The sequence below is a fragment of the Zalophus californianus genome, chromosome 15 (assembly GCF_009762305.2).
Source record: "Zalophus californianus isolate mZalCal1 chromosome 15, mZalCal1.pri.v2, whole genome shotgun sequence".
Lineage (NCBI taxonomy): Eukaryota > Metazoa > Chordata > Mammalia > Carnivora > Otariidae > Zalophus > Zalophus californianus.
In genome coordinates, this window is record NC_045609.1 from 80,486,696 (window position 1) to 80,503,679 (window position 16,984).

The 16,984-nt window shown below is 42.8% G+C and overlaps 1 protein-coding gene across 3 annotated transcripts in view; it reads right to left on the reverse strand.

The window, feature by feature from the left end:
• Window positions 1-16,984, reverse strand: part of CPXM2 (carboxypeptidase X, M14 family member 2) — a 148,628-nt gene that overhangs the window by 36,786 nt on the left and 94,858 nt on the right. For all 3 annotated transcript variants that reach the window (XM_027596158.2, XM_027596159.2, XM_027596160.2), the window contains 2 exons: window positions 7,140-7,224; window positions 6,022-6,172 (listed from right to left, as the gene is read on the reverse strand). In XM_027596158.2, the coding sequence (XP_027451959.1) occupies window positions 6,022-6,172; window positions 7,140-7,224 (236 nt within the window). The remainder of the gene's footprint in view (window positions 1-6,021; window positions 6,173-7,139; window positions 7,225-16,984) is intronic.

The following is a 16,984-nucleotide window of genomic DNA, read 5'->3' on the forward strand; positions in this document are numbered from 1 at the left end:
CACAATAGCCAAACTGTGGAAAGAGCCAAGATGTCCCTCGACAGATGAATGGATAAAGAAGACGTGGTATATATACACAATGGAATATTATGCAGCCATCAAAAGGAATGAGATCTCGCCATTTGCAACGACGTGGATGGAACTGGAGGGTGTTATGCTGAGTGAAATAAGTCAATCAGAGAAAGACATGTATCCTATGACCTCACTGATATGAGGAATTCTTAATCTCAGGAAACAAACTGAGGGTTGCTGGAGTGGTGGGGGGTGGGAGGGGTGGGGTGGCTGGGTGACAGACATTGGGGAGGGTATGTGCTATGGTGAGCGCTGTGAATTGTGTAAGACTGTTGAATCACAGATCTGCACCTCTGAAACAAATAATGCAATATATGTTAAGAAAAAAAAAAAGAAGAAGAAGATAGCAGGAGGGGAAGAATGAAGGGGGGAAATCGGAGGGGAGACGAACCATGAGAGACGATGGACTCTGAAAAACAAACTGAGGGTTCTAGAGGGGAGGGGGGTGGGGGGATGGGTTAGCCTGGTGATGGGTATTAAGGAGGGCACGTTCTGCGTGGAGCACTGGGTGTTATGCACAAACAATGAATCATGAAACACCATATTGAAAACTAATGATGTAAAAAAAAAAAAAGAAAGAAAGAAAGAAATGACAGGGCGCCTGGGTGGCTCAGTGGGTTAAGCAGCTGCCTTCAGCTCAGGTCGTGATCCCGGGGTCCTGGGATCGAGTCCCACATCGGGCTCCCTGCTCGGCGGAGAGCCTGCTTCTCCCTCTCCCTCTGCCTGCCTCTCTGCTTACTTGTGCTCTCTCTCTGTCAAATAAATAAATAAAATCTTTAAAAATAAATAAATAAAAAAGAAATGATATTTCAATCCCACTCACTCCCCTTCCCCAACCCAGAAGCCCAAGAGACAAGAAGTCAGAGGAAGACACAGCCAGACAAGAAATGGGAAGCAGAGGAAAGAAGAGAACACAGCCTCAGCAGCATGGCGGCAGGCCATGGATCCCCTCCACTGGGATGACCAGGAGTCTTAGGGACAGAAATGTTAACTGTCAGGTCTGTGTAGTTCTCTGTTATGGGCAGCATAACAAAACCCTGTTTTTATCCCCAAACCTCAAGCAGTCAGCCCTCATGTGAATCAGCATCTGTGGACTGTTGCTCTCAAATCCAGGGGGAAGGGGGATGATGGCGTGAGCTGACGAGGAGCAGCGCTGGGAGAAGGCACGGGAAACGGGAGGCAGAAAGCAACCCCCTGGCAAGTGCAGGCGACCACCCCAGGCAGCCCCAGAAATACCGGGGGGCAGGAGGGGAAAGGAGACCCAGGACCTTCCACAGGTACACAGGGAGGGCTTGAGTCATCTCACAGGGATGCTTTAGGAAAGGGCGATACAGGAGTGGAAAGACTTAGTCCCAGTTCTACAGGGAAGCTCTTATCTCCACTTCAGGCAGAAGAAAAGCCAGGCACAGAGTATTTCCACAAGTTACTCAAGACCACAGGTGCCGGGGGATGACAGAGACCGTGAACCTGATCTAGGTCAGAGCTCATGCCCTTTCTGTCCACCCAGCTTCCCTGAAAGGCACATGAATTCTTCTCTTTGTTTTCAGATCACACAAGGCCTGGGCAACCAGTAACAACGAAGGCAGCCTGCAGCTGGGACACAGCCCTTCCCATGAGCACTTCTAGTTTCATCCAAAAGAGGCTGAACATGTCACCCTTAGCAAAGCAAGACAAAATAAGGGCCCCAGCAACTTTGTGTTCTGATGCCTGTCTTTTCAAAACCCAGGCCGGGGCCCAAAATAATGACCAGTTCCATGGGATGCGTAGGTATGCAAACTGTGGCCTTTGTGAAGAAAAGTGGAAGGTAGCAAAGCAACTAGACTGACGAAGTCTTCTGCAGCTCTGCTGATCGAACAGAGCCCATCCTGCCCCTGATTTCACCATACTGATGAGACGGGGGTGGGGCTGGCTGAAACAAGTCAGCCAGAGAGGTGATGGTCTTATGATTGGAATATTTTCTCAGTGATTTATGCCTGGGAGGGCATGTGCATGAGGAGGAAGGAAGGAGATGCAGCGTGTCGCTTGGTCCTGGTCCACCCACAGGAATGACTGGGGGGCATCTGCCCTTAGCAGTGCCTCCATGCTGCAGGGAAAACAAGCTCCTGCCCCCAGGTGTCCGCACAGCTCCTCACAAGGTCTTGAGTTGAATCCAAGAACCCCAGACACCTCAGCCCTGCGCAGATGGAGGGCAGTCGCTTGGACCCGGTGGCAGAAAACACCAGGCGGGAGGAGCGGCGCTTTCCCCAGGGAGGTCGGAATCACACCTTCACAGGAGTAGCTGCTCAGCAGCACCGGGGCTCAAGCACAGCCATCCCCGGCCCTGAAAGTCATTTCCCGGGCCCCTGGATATGCTCCTGTCATCTTGTGGGGAAATCGCAGGCAGAGCAATGGGGCCCTTTTCAGAAACAGAGAGCACACATGGCAGTATTGTTTACAACAGCAAAATAGCTAAAAACCACCAACTCTGTGACCTTGAAGTCAGCCAGCATGTGTCTTAACCTGAAACATTCATTATTAAAAATGTATCTTAGGAAGCTCTCCCCAGCTTCTGATATGCATAGATCTTTATGCACGCTCATCCAAAATGGGCAAGTCCAACCAAATGTGGGGAAGAGGACTTCTTTATACTTTTATTTATTTATTTGTTTGAGAGAGACAGAGAGAGAGCACGAGTGGGGAGGGGCAGGGGGAGAGGGAGAGAATCTCCAGCGGACTCCCCACTGAACATGGAGCCTGACGTGGGGCTTGATCCCAGGACCCTGAGATCATGACCTGAGCCAAAGTCAAGAGTCGGCCGCTTAACCAACTAAGCCACCCAGGTGCCCCGACTTTTTTTTTTTTTTTTTTTTTTTGCTTTTTAAATAATGAACAACTGAGAGGGTATTACATTAAGTGAAATAAGTCAGACTGAGAAAGACAAGTACCATATGATTTCACTCACATGTGGAATCTTAAAAATCCAAATGTATAAACAAGCGCGCAAAAAGAATCAGGCCTATAACTACAGAGAACAAACCGGTGGTTGCAAGAGGGGAGGGGGTGGGAGGTGGGGGCAAACAAGGGTGAAGGGGAGCGGGAGATCCAGGCTTCCAGTTCTGCGATGAATAAGGCACAGGAATACAAGGCACAGCATAGGGAACACAGTCCCTGATCCTGCAACAGCGTTTCCAGTGACAGATGGGAGCTACACCCGTGGTGAGCACAGCGTAATCGCCATACTGTACACCTGAAACTCACGTAACATTGTGTCAACTATGTGCAAATAGACAAATTTGAAAAAAAAAAAAGGATAATAAAATTTTTTTGAATTAAAAAAATTTTAATTGTGGTACAATACACATCGAATTTGCCATCCTAACCTTATCTCTAAGAGTCCAGTTGAGCAGTGTTAAGGATAAACACACTGTTGTGATCCATAGATCGCTAGAACTTTCTCATCTTGCAAAACTGAAACTGTAACCATAAACAACGCTCCATTTTCTTTTCCTTTTGAGCTTTAAAAATCCTATTAATAGACCATGGCATGCGGTAATTCATTTTCCAGTTCAAAAATTTCTGGACACATTACTCATGAAAGCTTGAAAAGAATCACCACCTCCCTCTGCCCTGAACTGAGAGTTCTCAGGAAGATGGTATGCACAGAACAAAGAGAGCAGAAGAAAAAAGGTAAATGAATTTTTCAGAAACAAGAGTTCCAGGAAAAAAAAGACTCTGGACGCTTGCATTTAGACCACAAGGTGACCTTGGGATTGAGCAGCTGAGTTGGTTGGGTCATCTCTGTCTTTGGCCTCATTAACTTGCACAAAGGGATGGTGCCCACAGCAGGGCAGTGAGCAAGGCTCACTTACCCACGTGGACGAGGGGGCCCCCGGGCTGCCCTAGTCCCTTAGATATGACGGCCACCAGGAGGCACGCACAAGGGCCAGTTCCCCTCTGGGCAGACCGCTAAGTAACTTCTAGAAGAGAAATGGCCCTAAATATTTGGGGTTGGAAATAGAGCCATTCCAAGTCGGTACTTGAAACCCACCTAGAATTCACATTGTAATCGTTGTGTCTTTGTGTTTAAATTGCCCCAAGGACCTACCTTCAAATACACACACACCAAGCATAACTTCACAGGGAAATATTTATTTCATGAGACTCTCACAGGGTGCCCTTTGCCCTTTACCAACAATGAATGAATTCCTGCCCACAGAGAGAAACCGTGACCCTGCTCTTTCAAGCAAGCAGACGGAGGCTGTGCTGAGTGACACAGGAGAGCAAGTCTGGCCTTGCTTGAGGGCCTCTCAGACACATGCCTGTGTCTGTGTCTGCAGACTCTCCATGCTCTGGAAAGCCCAGCGGGCCCTGGGGGCAGCAGGGGGGACCTGGGGTGACCACTCCAGCACCAACAAGCTACAAAAGGAGGCCCAGGTCCCAAATCAGGCCGGCCTTCAACATCCTCTCCGGATCAGCCTTGAAAATGCACACACCCTTTGCACCAGGGACCCTATTTATCATAATCTGACGTAAGCACTCATCCTGTAACTGAATAATCCTGTAATTTACACAGTAATCATTGACACGCACAATGACACAGAAACAAAGATGTTCCTCGTGTGGTTCTTTATGGAACCAAAATATTGGAAAAAACTGAACTTTCCACTGTAAGGCAGATTAAAAACAGGATTTTTGTCTATAGACTAGATAAATGCATCCACAAGACAGATGGTCTCTAATAGTTTTAATGACATAAAAAAAAAGCTTTTGCAAGCTAGTAAGTCCAAATATATAACAAAGAATCTGTCTGGTGTGAGCGTGAGTAGGTAGGCAGATAGACCCATCTTTCTCACCAATACAGAGTTTGTGTTCTAAAAATTCATACTTGGCAAAGCAAGAACTTGGATATTATGGATTGAGAGGAAAGCAATAAATGACATTAAATGTGCTTTGAAAAGCAAGAAAGGTAAGTTCACAGTGGGGGGAGGGGGGTTGATGGCTAGAGAAATAGCCTGATGGCTACAGTGGTTCCTGAGAGCATCAGAACTGGGCAAGCCCCCAAAGTAGCAAGGCCTCACTCTCCCACTAGACAAGAGTGGTAAGGAAAGCTATAACCCAAAGCCGTGTTCCTTGTTCCTAGAGATGGACCGTAGGTTGACAGGGATGTGGAAATTCCTATAGGCCCTAATGAAGAGCCTTAGGAATGTGCTAGGAGCTAGCTTCCTGCCCTGAAGATGTCCGGGCAAGATGAAGGGGTTGCCATCTACAGGCTCCATATGGGCACAAACTCACAGATTTTGAAAGGCCAGACCAAGCCAGCCACGAGCCAGGCCAGATCAGCCTGTCCAGAGCAGACACCAGCTAGGATCCAGAGGACACACACGTGAACTCAAGCCCCCTTCTTCCTGACCCCCCGAGGTCACACCCAGATATCATCGTGTGAAAATAGGCTGCGGGAAATAAAGAGGCATTTACCCAAAGACACAGGCACCCAAGCAAAGCGACTTCAACAGAAAGAGACTGTGTACGTGGTCACATTTAAGATTAACTTCTGCCACCTCCTCTACTCCAAGTAGTGGGAGCACTCAGGGACAATTAAATATGCTACGAAAAATTTTCTCTAATTTTTTTTTTTTTTTTGCTTGCTTCTGAGTGGTAGCGTTGAGTGAATTTTCAGCCCTGAAACATGCATCATCTTAAAAATCCCAGGAGGCACAACCACAGTTGGCACCTCACTTTGCTACCCCCAAATATTCATGGCGTTTCGGAGTGGGATTAGGGGAGGTTTTTATTTGTTTTCTTTCTGCTCAGCTAGGTTTTCGAAATATTCTGCAATCGATATACTTTTTTTTTTTTTTTTTTTTTTTTTTTTTACAGGAGAACAAGATTGCTTGGTTTGTGGTCACCCTGGCCAGGTACCTGTTCTCCATCAGCAACCCCCCTGCAGCAAGTTGGGAAGGGCAGGCTCACCGGGCAGTGGACAGCCAAGGATCTCCATCCTCATACAGATGCTCCCGTTGTCAAACCAGGACCGCGGATTGATGCGGATGTAGCGGGCCACCATGGGGATGGGCAGCTCGTTGAGGACGGGGATCTCCTTTTCACTGTTTCCTTCAAATATCTACTTATGCACAAGGAGGGGGGGGGGAAGGCGACTCTTTTAGAGCTCGATTATCAAGGGATAAAGGGTAATTCACTGATTCCATAAGATTTCACTGAGGAGCACCCACTGTGTGCAGGGCATTGAGGGGAAGAGAAATGAATCAGGCATGGACCCTGCCCTCAGGAAGCCCCCCTCTACCGGGGTGGCGGAGAGAGGAGGAGGGAATACTTTGATAATCTGGGTGAAATCTATTAGTACCATGGCAGAGGGACAGCCACGGAGCTCTGGGATTTCAGAAGAAGGAAAGGACCAGGCAGAGCTTTAGGGAGCAGGTGGTATTTGAATTGGCCTTGAAGGAAAACTATTTAGATCTGTGGGATGGGAGGGATTCTAGAGACAAGCAGCAGGAATGGCTGGAGAAGCCCAGAGGTGGGCTTCAGAAGGAGCAGAGCAACTGGCCCCCTTTTCCTGGAACACAGGGGGAGTGTGTGCAGGGGGCAAGAAAGAGAAAGAAGGCTGAAAGCAGAGATACCATCAGATTGTGGAAGATTCTGGATACCATGGGAGGAAGGATGTGCTTGAGAACCTGACGAAGAGGGTGACATGATCATCAGAACTGGCTAATCTGGAGCGAATCATGGAGCGGAAAGATGGATTATTAAAGGAAGTCGGAGAACTGATGCACCCGAGTAGCTGTGAGGGGTGCAGGCATATTGCCTGTGCCACGTGTCCCCCAAGGCTGACCTGTGGATTGTGGAAGAAACTGCATCCCAGCAGCTCAGAATTTCACATTAGCTCTACATGGGCCACTTGGCGCTGAGCTTCAGGGCATGGAAGCGGGGCAAGGGGGGAGGGGGACACTATCCATCATCGGTTTGAGCTGACACAGCATCAGCAGACACTGAGGGGGCACACATTGCCTCTCTTTGCAGGGACCCACATAGCCAGACACCAAGGACATGGACAGAGGGAACACGAAACTCACCATGTCTCCAGATCCGTTCTTAACAGTGACCCATGTATGGCTGTCATTGCTCACCATGACCTTGTAGGAGGTCACCCAGTCACTCCTAAAAGAAAATAAAACATCATTGGAACTACACATTTTAAAATGTTCACCTTTGGGGCGCCTGGGTGGCTCAGTCAGTTGAGCATCCAACTCTTGGTTTCGGATCAGGTCATGATCTTGGGGTCATGGGATCGAGCTGCGCTCAGAGCAGAATCTGCTTAAGACTCCCTCTCCCTCTCCCTCTGCCCCTCCCACATCCCCCCCGCCTCTCTCTCTCTCTCTCTCTCTCTCTCTCAATAAATAAATAAATAAATCTTTAAAATGTTCACCTCTTCAATGTAGAGGTGCAGCAATAAGGAAGTATAGCGGACCCCTGACAACACGGGTCTGAACTACACGGGTCCACTCACACGTGGATTTTTCTTAATAAATACAGGACAGTACTATAAATGTATTTTCTCTCCTTATGATTTTGGAGAGTCAAAAGTTATACACAGATTTTCAACTGTACAGGGTGTCGGTGCCCCTAACCCTTGCATTGTTCAAGGGTCATCGGTCGGTCCCAGCGGTGGACAACATTGGTTCACAGCCTGGCCCCACTGCTCACCCTCCCTGTGGCCTCGGCCAGCTAACTGACCCATCTATGTCACTGTTGATTCATCCATAAAATGAGGATCCTAAAAGCACCAAGCTTAAAGGATTAATGTGAGCCCTCGGTGGTTTAATACTCCTTAAACACTTAGGACAGTGCATGGTACCACGTAAGTCCTGCACACTGGTCACACATAAAGATCTACAAACACTTACATACTTCTTTATATTGAGCGTTTACATCACACATGAGAATAGAGTTCCATGCAGAAAAGTAAGCTCTGTAAAAACTGCAGTTGGTCTAGAAATTTCATTTCGAAAATGATTTGGGAACATAAGAAACTAGATGCCACCAACCACAAAAAAAACAGCTTGCCTGTCTAGGAGACACTGGGCTTCTCCTTGGCTGTCACAGCCATGCAGACAATCCCTCCACCCCCTGTGATAATCCAGCACTAGCTGGGCCCAACGCCAGACCCGCCATCATGTCCTGCTGCAGAGAAATCACTGAGGTGACAACAGCCATGAATGGACTTCCCAGAGTGGGGGTCAATCTGATAGGCCATACCAAAAAAACAACATGGGGAAAACACATTTTGGTCTCTCAGCCTCAGCTGTTCATAACATTAACTGTTAACCAATATAGAAGATTCTTTCGGAGCATCATCCTTTTTAATTTTTAAAAATACTGGAACGAAACACCAATTCAGTAATCCTTTAGAACATCCTGCCAGCTGAAGTACTTGGAGTCCTTCTTTTCCTACTGTGAAATCTCCTTGGATTCAGGATCCAGATATATCCCAATACGGTTCTGAGTTTCTGAATCAGCATGGCCTAGTAAAGTTCATTTAGAAAGATGAGCTGCTTTTCTTCATTCTGGTTCATCTGACTTGTGAAAATTATTCCTAGGTGCTTTAATAGGTGCTTGGAAACAAACCCTCCCCTCGAGCCTCCTCTCCTCTCTCCTCCCTACCAGCTTTGTCTGAATCCCCGCCAGATGCTGGAAGCTGTTAAACAACATGTTCCCCCCTGGGAGGGTGAAGGCTGAGCCCACGCCTGCAGACCGAGATGCATCGGCGCGCCTTCTGAACGGCACCTAGGCACAGCGCACGTCCTCTGCACTGGAAAATATCCTCACCCCAAATACCAACGTGTGTCCCACATTCAAATAATCTCTAAAGACCTTGCAACTGCAGTCCCTTTTGCAGTCTGTCGGTCTGTGTGCTGCTAACGCCCCACAGTGATCTGGCAAGGCAGCCTGCCGAGGTGAGGGGCCCATCCCACCTGCAGAGATGGAGGTGATAGCCTTAGGAAGCCTCTCGGGTCAAGAGAAACACACACACAGTAAGAGAGGGGTAGAAAGAAAAATTAAAATAAGCTGTCCAAAGAAAGGGGGAGAAAAAAAAAACAAAGAAATGAAAATCAAATAATTTCTCAAACTTAAAACAAACGTGGACAAATCCACTACTTAGGTTTGAAGGGCAATTAATTGTTTACGTGGTTCTGACCTCCTGTCTGGACTGCAGACCTCCGTCCCTCGCTCTGTCTGCCTGACCTCTCGCCACTTCTCATGTCCCAGCAACATCTCAAATTTGCCCCACCCCAACCGGTGGGTGCATGGCTCCTCCTCTCCATCCCGACCTGGGCCAGACTGAGCTCCTGCCTCAGAAAGGGTACTGGCATCCCCCCAGGGGAACAAAATCCCAGGGTCCTCCGTGATACCCCACTTTCTCTGCACCCCCCCACACCTCCATTGAGACCATCACCAAATTCTGTCAATGTCACCTCCCACATTTTTCTGGAATCTACCCAACCCCTTCCATTTTCACGGCCACCACCCCAGCCCATTCTCTCTGGCCAGGACTGCTGCAGGTCCCTCTAATTGGCCTCCTGGCATTTAAGCTGCCTCCCAATCTATCCTGCAGTTAGAGACCGGTTTTTCTAATGAAGTATTATCATGTCACCACCTGCTTAAAATACCACTCTTCTCTGGTAGTAAGACCAAAATCCTCATCACATTCTGTAAGACTCTTGCTTACCTTTTGCTTTCTGGGCTCTTTCTTTCAATTCCTGATAATGATTATACTCTCCTGTCTCAGGGCCTTTGCACATACTGTTTTCATCCTCCTCTCCCATCCTGTCTGCCTCTAAATCATTCAGACTTCAAACCTTATCAGATAAGGCAGGTCTAATCCTCCATTTTAGCCAATTTCTTTTCTTATGCGTTCCTTTCTTTCATAGTTTAGTTCCACTTATAATTTTATACACCTTCCTAGAATTATCTGATAGTGTCTTTATATCCCACTGGAGTTTAAGCATCTCACAGATGGAGGAAGAAGAGATCATGGCACTTTGCAGGATGCAAAAGGAAGCTGGTGCTCCTGGAGGGCAGAGCGAGGGACAAGGCAGGACAAACAGGGCTGGGTGGGCTATGCAGACCATTTCATGGGGGTGAAACTTCCTCTGCCAAGCAATAGGGGGCTGGCTGCCTTGCAGTCCACCAAGCATGGTCAAAAGTACCTCAAGACCAATTAGAAAGTCTCCTCCACTTCCAAAATTTCTACCTTAACAGAACGTTTGGAAACCAGAGACGAACTTAGTGTCTCCCACTTACTCTGTGAAACCGACTCTCCTTTCCACCACCTTTCTACCCTTCCTGCTGAAATGAAAGTGATGGCAGAGGTCCTCCTGCCACAGGTTTATGCATAAACAGCCTTTGTTCATTTTGTCTCAGGCTTAGGTTTGTCCTTGACAATTCATACTGTTGCCCACATTATGATTTTTTTCATTCTCATTGCTGTCTAGTATTCCACTCAAAGAATGGACACTTGGTCCATTTTACTACTACTGAGCATCTGAGTAGTTTCCAGTTTGGGCTGTTATGAACAGCGGTTCCATGAATATTCTTGTATGTATCTTTTGGTGAATGTATACAAAATTCTGTTTGGTGTGATCATAGGGTCCCAGGATACAGATGTGTCAGCAGTAGTAGCTTTCCAAAGTAACTAACTACTTACACTCAAACAAGCAATGTATGAGAGTTCTGGTTGCTCCACATTCCTGTCAACACTCGGTATTATCTTTCTTTTTCATTTTAGCTATTCTGATGGGTGTGCCCTGTTACTTCATGGTGATTTTTATTTTAATGTCCTGGATGACTAATGAAGTTTGACACGTTGTATGTTTATTGGGCATCTGAATATCATCTTCTGTGAAATGCTTATTAAAAACTTCCCCCCTTTTTAATTAAATTGTCTGTCTTATTTTGATTCGTAAGAGCTCTTTATATATTCTAGATAGGAGTTTTTTGTTGGGTATATGGATTGCTAATATCTTCTCCAGTTTGCATCCTCTTTTTCATTCTCTTTGTGGTATCTTTTTTTTAAATTTTATTTATTTATTTGAGAGAAAGAGAGAGAAAGAACACGCACATGTAGGGGCAGAGGAAGAGGGAGAAGCAGACAGCCCACTGAGCAGGGAGCCCGATGTGGGGCTCAATCCCAAGACCCTGAGATCATGACCTGAGCTGAAGGCAGATGCCTAACCGAATGAGCCACCCAGGCACCCCATCTTTGTGGTATTTTTTAATAAACAGAACGTCTTAATCTTTACATAGTCCAATTAACCTTTGTTTTCTTTACATTTTTCAGTATTTGTGCCCTTTTCAATACATTTTTGCCTATTCCAAGATCATAAAGATATTCTCCTAGGCATTCTTCTAAAAGCTTTATTGCTTTGCCTTTTAATTTAGATCTGTAGCCCACAAAGAGTTGACTATTATATGGTATAGGTAGGGGTCAAGATACATTTTTTTCTATAAGGCCTTTCACGCGACCTAGAACCATTTATATGATTATTTTCCTCCGGCACATCAGTGACCCATTTGCTATAGATCACGTGATAGGCACGTTTCTTGATGCTCTATTCTCTTCTCTTGGTCTATTTCCTATCAGTGCTAAACCCATCCTGTCTTGATTTCTGTAGCTTTATAGTAAGTCTTTATATCTGGTAGTGTACATTTTCCCATTTTGGTTTTGCTTTTCACAGTTCCCTGGACTATTCCTGGCCCTTTGTGTTCCCATATAAATTTTAGAATCACCTCGTCAATTTCCAAAACAAGGATTTTTGGATTTTAATTGAGATGGCACTAAATATACAGGTCAGTTTTAAGGGAATCAAGATATTTCAATATTAAGTCTCCTAATCCATAAACATGGTATATTCCTCTCTTTATTTAGACCTTATTTTACTTATCTTTTGCTGGATTTATTCCTAAGTAGCTGATGTTTTTGATGATTTTATAAATGGTATTACTTTACATATTATTTTCTCCTTGTTAGTTGCTAGTATGTAGAAATACAAATGCTTTTTGTATGTTGATTTTTTAGCCAGCTACTTCGCTAATTCATTAATTAATTCTAATAGTCTGGGATTCCTCTGGAGGTTGTTAAGGACATGGCGATGTCACCTGAGCACCATGACAGTTGTGCTTCTTTATTTCCAAATGTTAAGTCTATTATTTCTTTTTCTTGCCTTATTTGTTACCCTGGTTAGGATCTCCCAATTCAACACTGAAAGAAGCGGTAGTAATAGCAATCCTGGTCTGACTCCCGAGATTGAAGGAAAGGCTTAGGTATTCCCCCACTGGGTAAGACATTTCCTGTAAGGTTTTCCCTTTGTTTCTTTGTTTTTACTTTAATGAAGTATGAGTTCTTTATTTTTCAAGTAACAATAAAATCTGGATGTTTGCAGCCGCTGGGACTTACTCAGCTGACTGATTGTGCCAGAGTCAACATCAAGAGACATTCATTTGTCATATTTGCTATCTCAGAGCCCTAAGAGAATGTTCACAAGAGGACTCGGTGTACATTCATTTTTCCATATTGTCTCAGAGTTCTAAGAAAACATCAAGCTATACTCATTTTTCACACTTATTGTCTTTGGGTTGTAATATAGTTGCTGCAGCTCCATATCATGTCCATGTTCAGAAAGCACTGGATAAAGTCTTTCGGTTTCTATCAAACTACTTTCTAATGATATAATAGCACAATGTGCAGTTCCTGTTGTTTGGGCGTTTTTTAACATTATAGAAACTTACAGTTCTTGAAATGAGTCCATACACACAAACTTTGGACCCACTGCAGAAGCATCTAAGCAGATGCTGCAGTATGGGCCCTGCGGCCCCTCACTGCAAGGAGCTTGACTATACCATAGGTTTTTTTTACAGATTTTTTTTTTCAGATTAAGGAAGTTAGTATTTATTCCTAGTTTAAAAGGAGTTTTTTCTTTTAAACACAAATGACTATAGAATTTTCTCAGATGCCTTTTCTGCATGTATCAGAGTGTTCATATGATTTTTCTCTTTAGTCCTGTTTATGTAGTGAATTACAGTGTTTGATTACAATTGTGGCTAAAACACCCTTATATTCCTGGAATAAATTCCATTCGGTGTTGATACATGATCCTTTTTATATACTACTGGACTCAATTTAGTAATATATTGCTAGATATTTTTTGTATCTATGTTGATGAAAAAAAATTTTCCATAATTTTGCTTTCTGTAATGTCTTCATCAGATTTTGATATCAAGGTTATGCTAACTCATAGTTGGGAAATGCTTCCCTGTTTCCATTCTCTGTATTTTTTTTAAGTGCCATTTCATTCTTAAATGTTTGGAAGAATTCAATCAAACTTTCTGAAATTAAGAGGTTTTGGAGGGGCAATATTTGAAAATGAACTGATATTTTTAGTAGATATTAGACTACTCTGATATTCTATTTCTCCTTCTGTCAGTTTTAGTAACTTGTGCTTTTTGAAGAATTATTGCATTTCAACTATTTTCAATGTTACTGGCATAAACCTGTTCTTAGAATTACTTTATTGTCTTCCTAATGTCTGTAGCATTTTTAGTGATTCTCCCTTTTACAGTTTTGATGTTGATAGTTGATTTTTTTCTCTTTTCCTAATCAGCCAAGAGTTTATTAATTTTATTAATATTTTCAAAGAACCAACTTTTGGCTTTGTTTACCCTATTATTTGTTTCCTAGAGGAACCACATAAAACCATATGGATCTCCTGTTGGGCACCATATGGCCCACATGAAACAATCATTTTTATAGATCAAAATGGCTGACTACCAGAAATTTCCTAAGGTGCAAACTAATATTTTATTACTTTCTACTCTTATCTTTACTGTTTTCTTCTTGATACATTCTTTAGGCTTGATTTGCTGTTCATTTTGTATAGTTCCTTAAGACCATTAATTTTCAGTCTTCAATCCTAATATCTGCATTTAAGTTAAAGTTCTTTCTGGGCACTGCTTTAGCCACATGCCATAATTTTTATATGTCATATCTTCATTATCATTTAGTTCAAAATATTAATTCCAGTTGTGATTTCTCCTTTAACCATGAACTACTTAGGAGTATAATTTCAAATTTACAGGTGTGGGGGCTTTTCCAGTTTTGTTTTTATTACTGATTTCTAGTTTAACTCCATCATGGACAGAGAACAAACTTTGAATCATGTCAATCTTTTGACATTGTTGAGACGTCCTTTATGGCTCAGCATATGGTCAATTTGGACTAATGTTCCAGTGCACTTAAAACCAACGTCAGTTCTGCAATTATGGTGTGCAGTGTTCCACATATAAAATTTTGATAAATTTACACTAATTGTGTTATTCACATCTTCTGTATACTTGATGAGTCTGTGTCTGCTTATTCTATTGGCTATGGAAAGAGGTCTGTAAAAGAATATCAATCTGACTGTGAATTTATCTGTTTCTCCTTCTAGTTCTCTAAACCTTTGCCATAAATATATAAAAAATGTAGCTATGCTATTGAGTGCATACAGATTTAAGACTGTCGTATAGTACGAGTAAACTGACTCCTTTATGATTAAAAGATTTCTCTTTTTTATTTCTATCAATGTTTCTTGACTTAAAGTCAGCTCTGTCTGATATTAGGATAGCTAACCTGTTTTATTTTGGTTAGGATATATGTATTTCTTTCCATTCCATTAAAATTTAAACTATGTCTCCTGTAAATAGCATGGTTTAGTTTTATGAGGTTTCTTCTTTAAGTACAGTATGATCATATTATTCTTCTCCTGGAGATTGTAGCTCATTTAAAGGTAATGTAATCAGTGTTATATTTGGATTTATATCTATCATCTTACTATTTTTTTTTCTATTTGACCCATCTGTTTCATTTCTCTTTCTCTTTTTTACATTTTTATTTGATAATCAAATATCCTTCTTATTCTATTTTCTCTTTATTAACTTACTAGTTACACACTCACATTATTCTTTTCATAATTACCTTAAATATTTCAATATGTATCCTTAAGTTTCTAGTCTTATTCAAATTACAATTCTACCACTTCCATGATAATACTAGAACCATCCAATAAGTCCATTTACCTCTCTAACTTTTGCATTATTTTGGAACTCAATTTTAATTTTTAATTCTATATATATTTTTAGTGTTAATAGTCATATTAAGTATATTTATAGTTAATATTTAATTCATTTTTATCCTACATATTTTTTAAGTTTTGTAGCAAATTACTATTGTTTCGTACAGTTAATATTCATAAGCCTACTTACTTACCATTTCTGGTATTCTTTTTTTTAAGATTTTATTTACTTGAGAGAGAGAGGGAGGGAGAGGGAGAGAGAATCTGAAGCAGAATCCATTCTGAGCATGGAGCCCAATGTGGGGCTCAATCCCACAACCCTGAGGTCATGACCGGAGCTGAAACCAAGAGTCCAAAGTTTAACTGACGGAGCCACCCAGGTGCCCCACCTTTTCTGGTATTCCTCATTTATTTTTGTATTTCCATATTTCCATCTGGATCATTTTCTTTCTGCTTGAAGAACTCCCTTAGATATTTATTTTTAATCAGGTATGCTGGCAATAAATGTTTTCAGTCCTTATTGTCTGAACATGGCTTTATTTCTTCTTCATTTTTGAATGATATTCTTGCTGGCAATTCTAGGTTGACATTTATTTTCTTTCAGTACTTTAAAAATTTGACTATACTGGCTTCTGACACATTGTTTTATTTACACACACAACTTGAAGCTACTGTTATGGCATTTAGTAAATGTACAGTGAGAGTATGAGTAGGGAAATGAGTGCTAAGCATTTGAGCTCAAATCCAGCTTTGTCATTTACTAACTCTATAAACTTGACAAACTGCCAAACCTTCTGAAAATAACGATACCTACAAGGAGGTCATATGTTAATTTATAGATTGGGAGATCTATTAGTATAGTGGTTAAGACCTCACTCAGGCTTTGAGGTCAAGAAGCCTAAACTAAAAAAAAAAAAAAAAAAAAGAAGAAGCCTAAACTAAAATCCTAGCTCTTCCTTACTAGCTATGGCCTGTATGAGAGTTATGTAACCTTTGAGCTCCAGCTGTGAAACAAGGTAACAACTCTATGTCTTTGTACAGTGAATGCAGACTGAATGAGGTAATGCATAGAGGGTCTGAGCACAGTGCCTGGAACATAGTAATTGATCCATAAACCTAAGCTCTTAAGAAGAATGACATTATTGTAATGAAGACAATGTCAAATGCTATACAACATACAGGACTGCAGTTGAACTGTAAACTTAACTCAGGTGCTCCTCCAGACACTTCCCGGAAGCAACTAATCCTCCAGCTTAACCCTTTGCACCCCAGTAATGGTAACAATCTGACACAACCATAAAGAAATTAAGAATTAATTAAATCTTAATTAAAATTAAGAAGGTTGATAATGCAGGATGACAGAAGAGGGATTTGTGCAATCAGTAATGCCATAGTAGGACTGAATTTTGCCTGAAAGTTCTATCCACATGAAAACATTGTGGAATGTAAGTCCTGCTCCTCACCCTGCAGCTACTGTATTACAAATATCATGCCAGCCTCAGAAAAAACAAAGATAAATTATATATGATCTCTTTACTCAAGGGTTTCAGAGGTTAATGAGGAAGACAGGGAGGTAAGCTGGACATTTGAAGAGAATATGATTAAGTGTTATGACAAGGGCAGTGGTGGAGGGAGAGAGGAAGGGTGTGTGGCTTAGAGGAATGGAAAGGGGGGGCGGGCTAGTGAGTGCTCCTACTCCCTATCTAACACAAAAGCTGCGTATTTTATTGTTTTGTCACAGGCACATCCGTTGTTATTACAGAGCCAGCTTCGAAGCTCTTGGAGCTATGATGTCCATGGTTTCTGGCCTC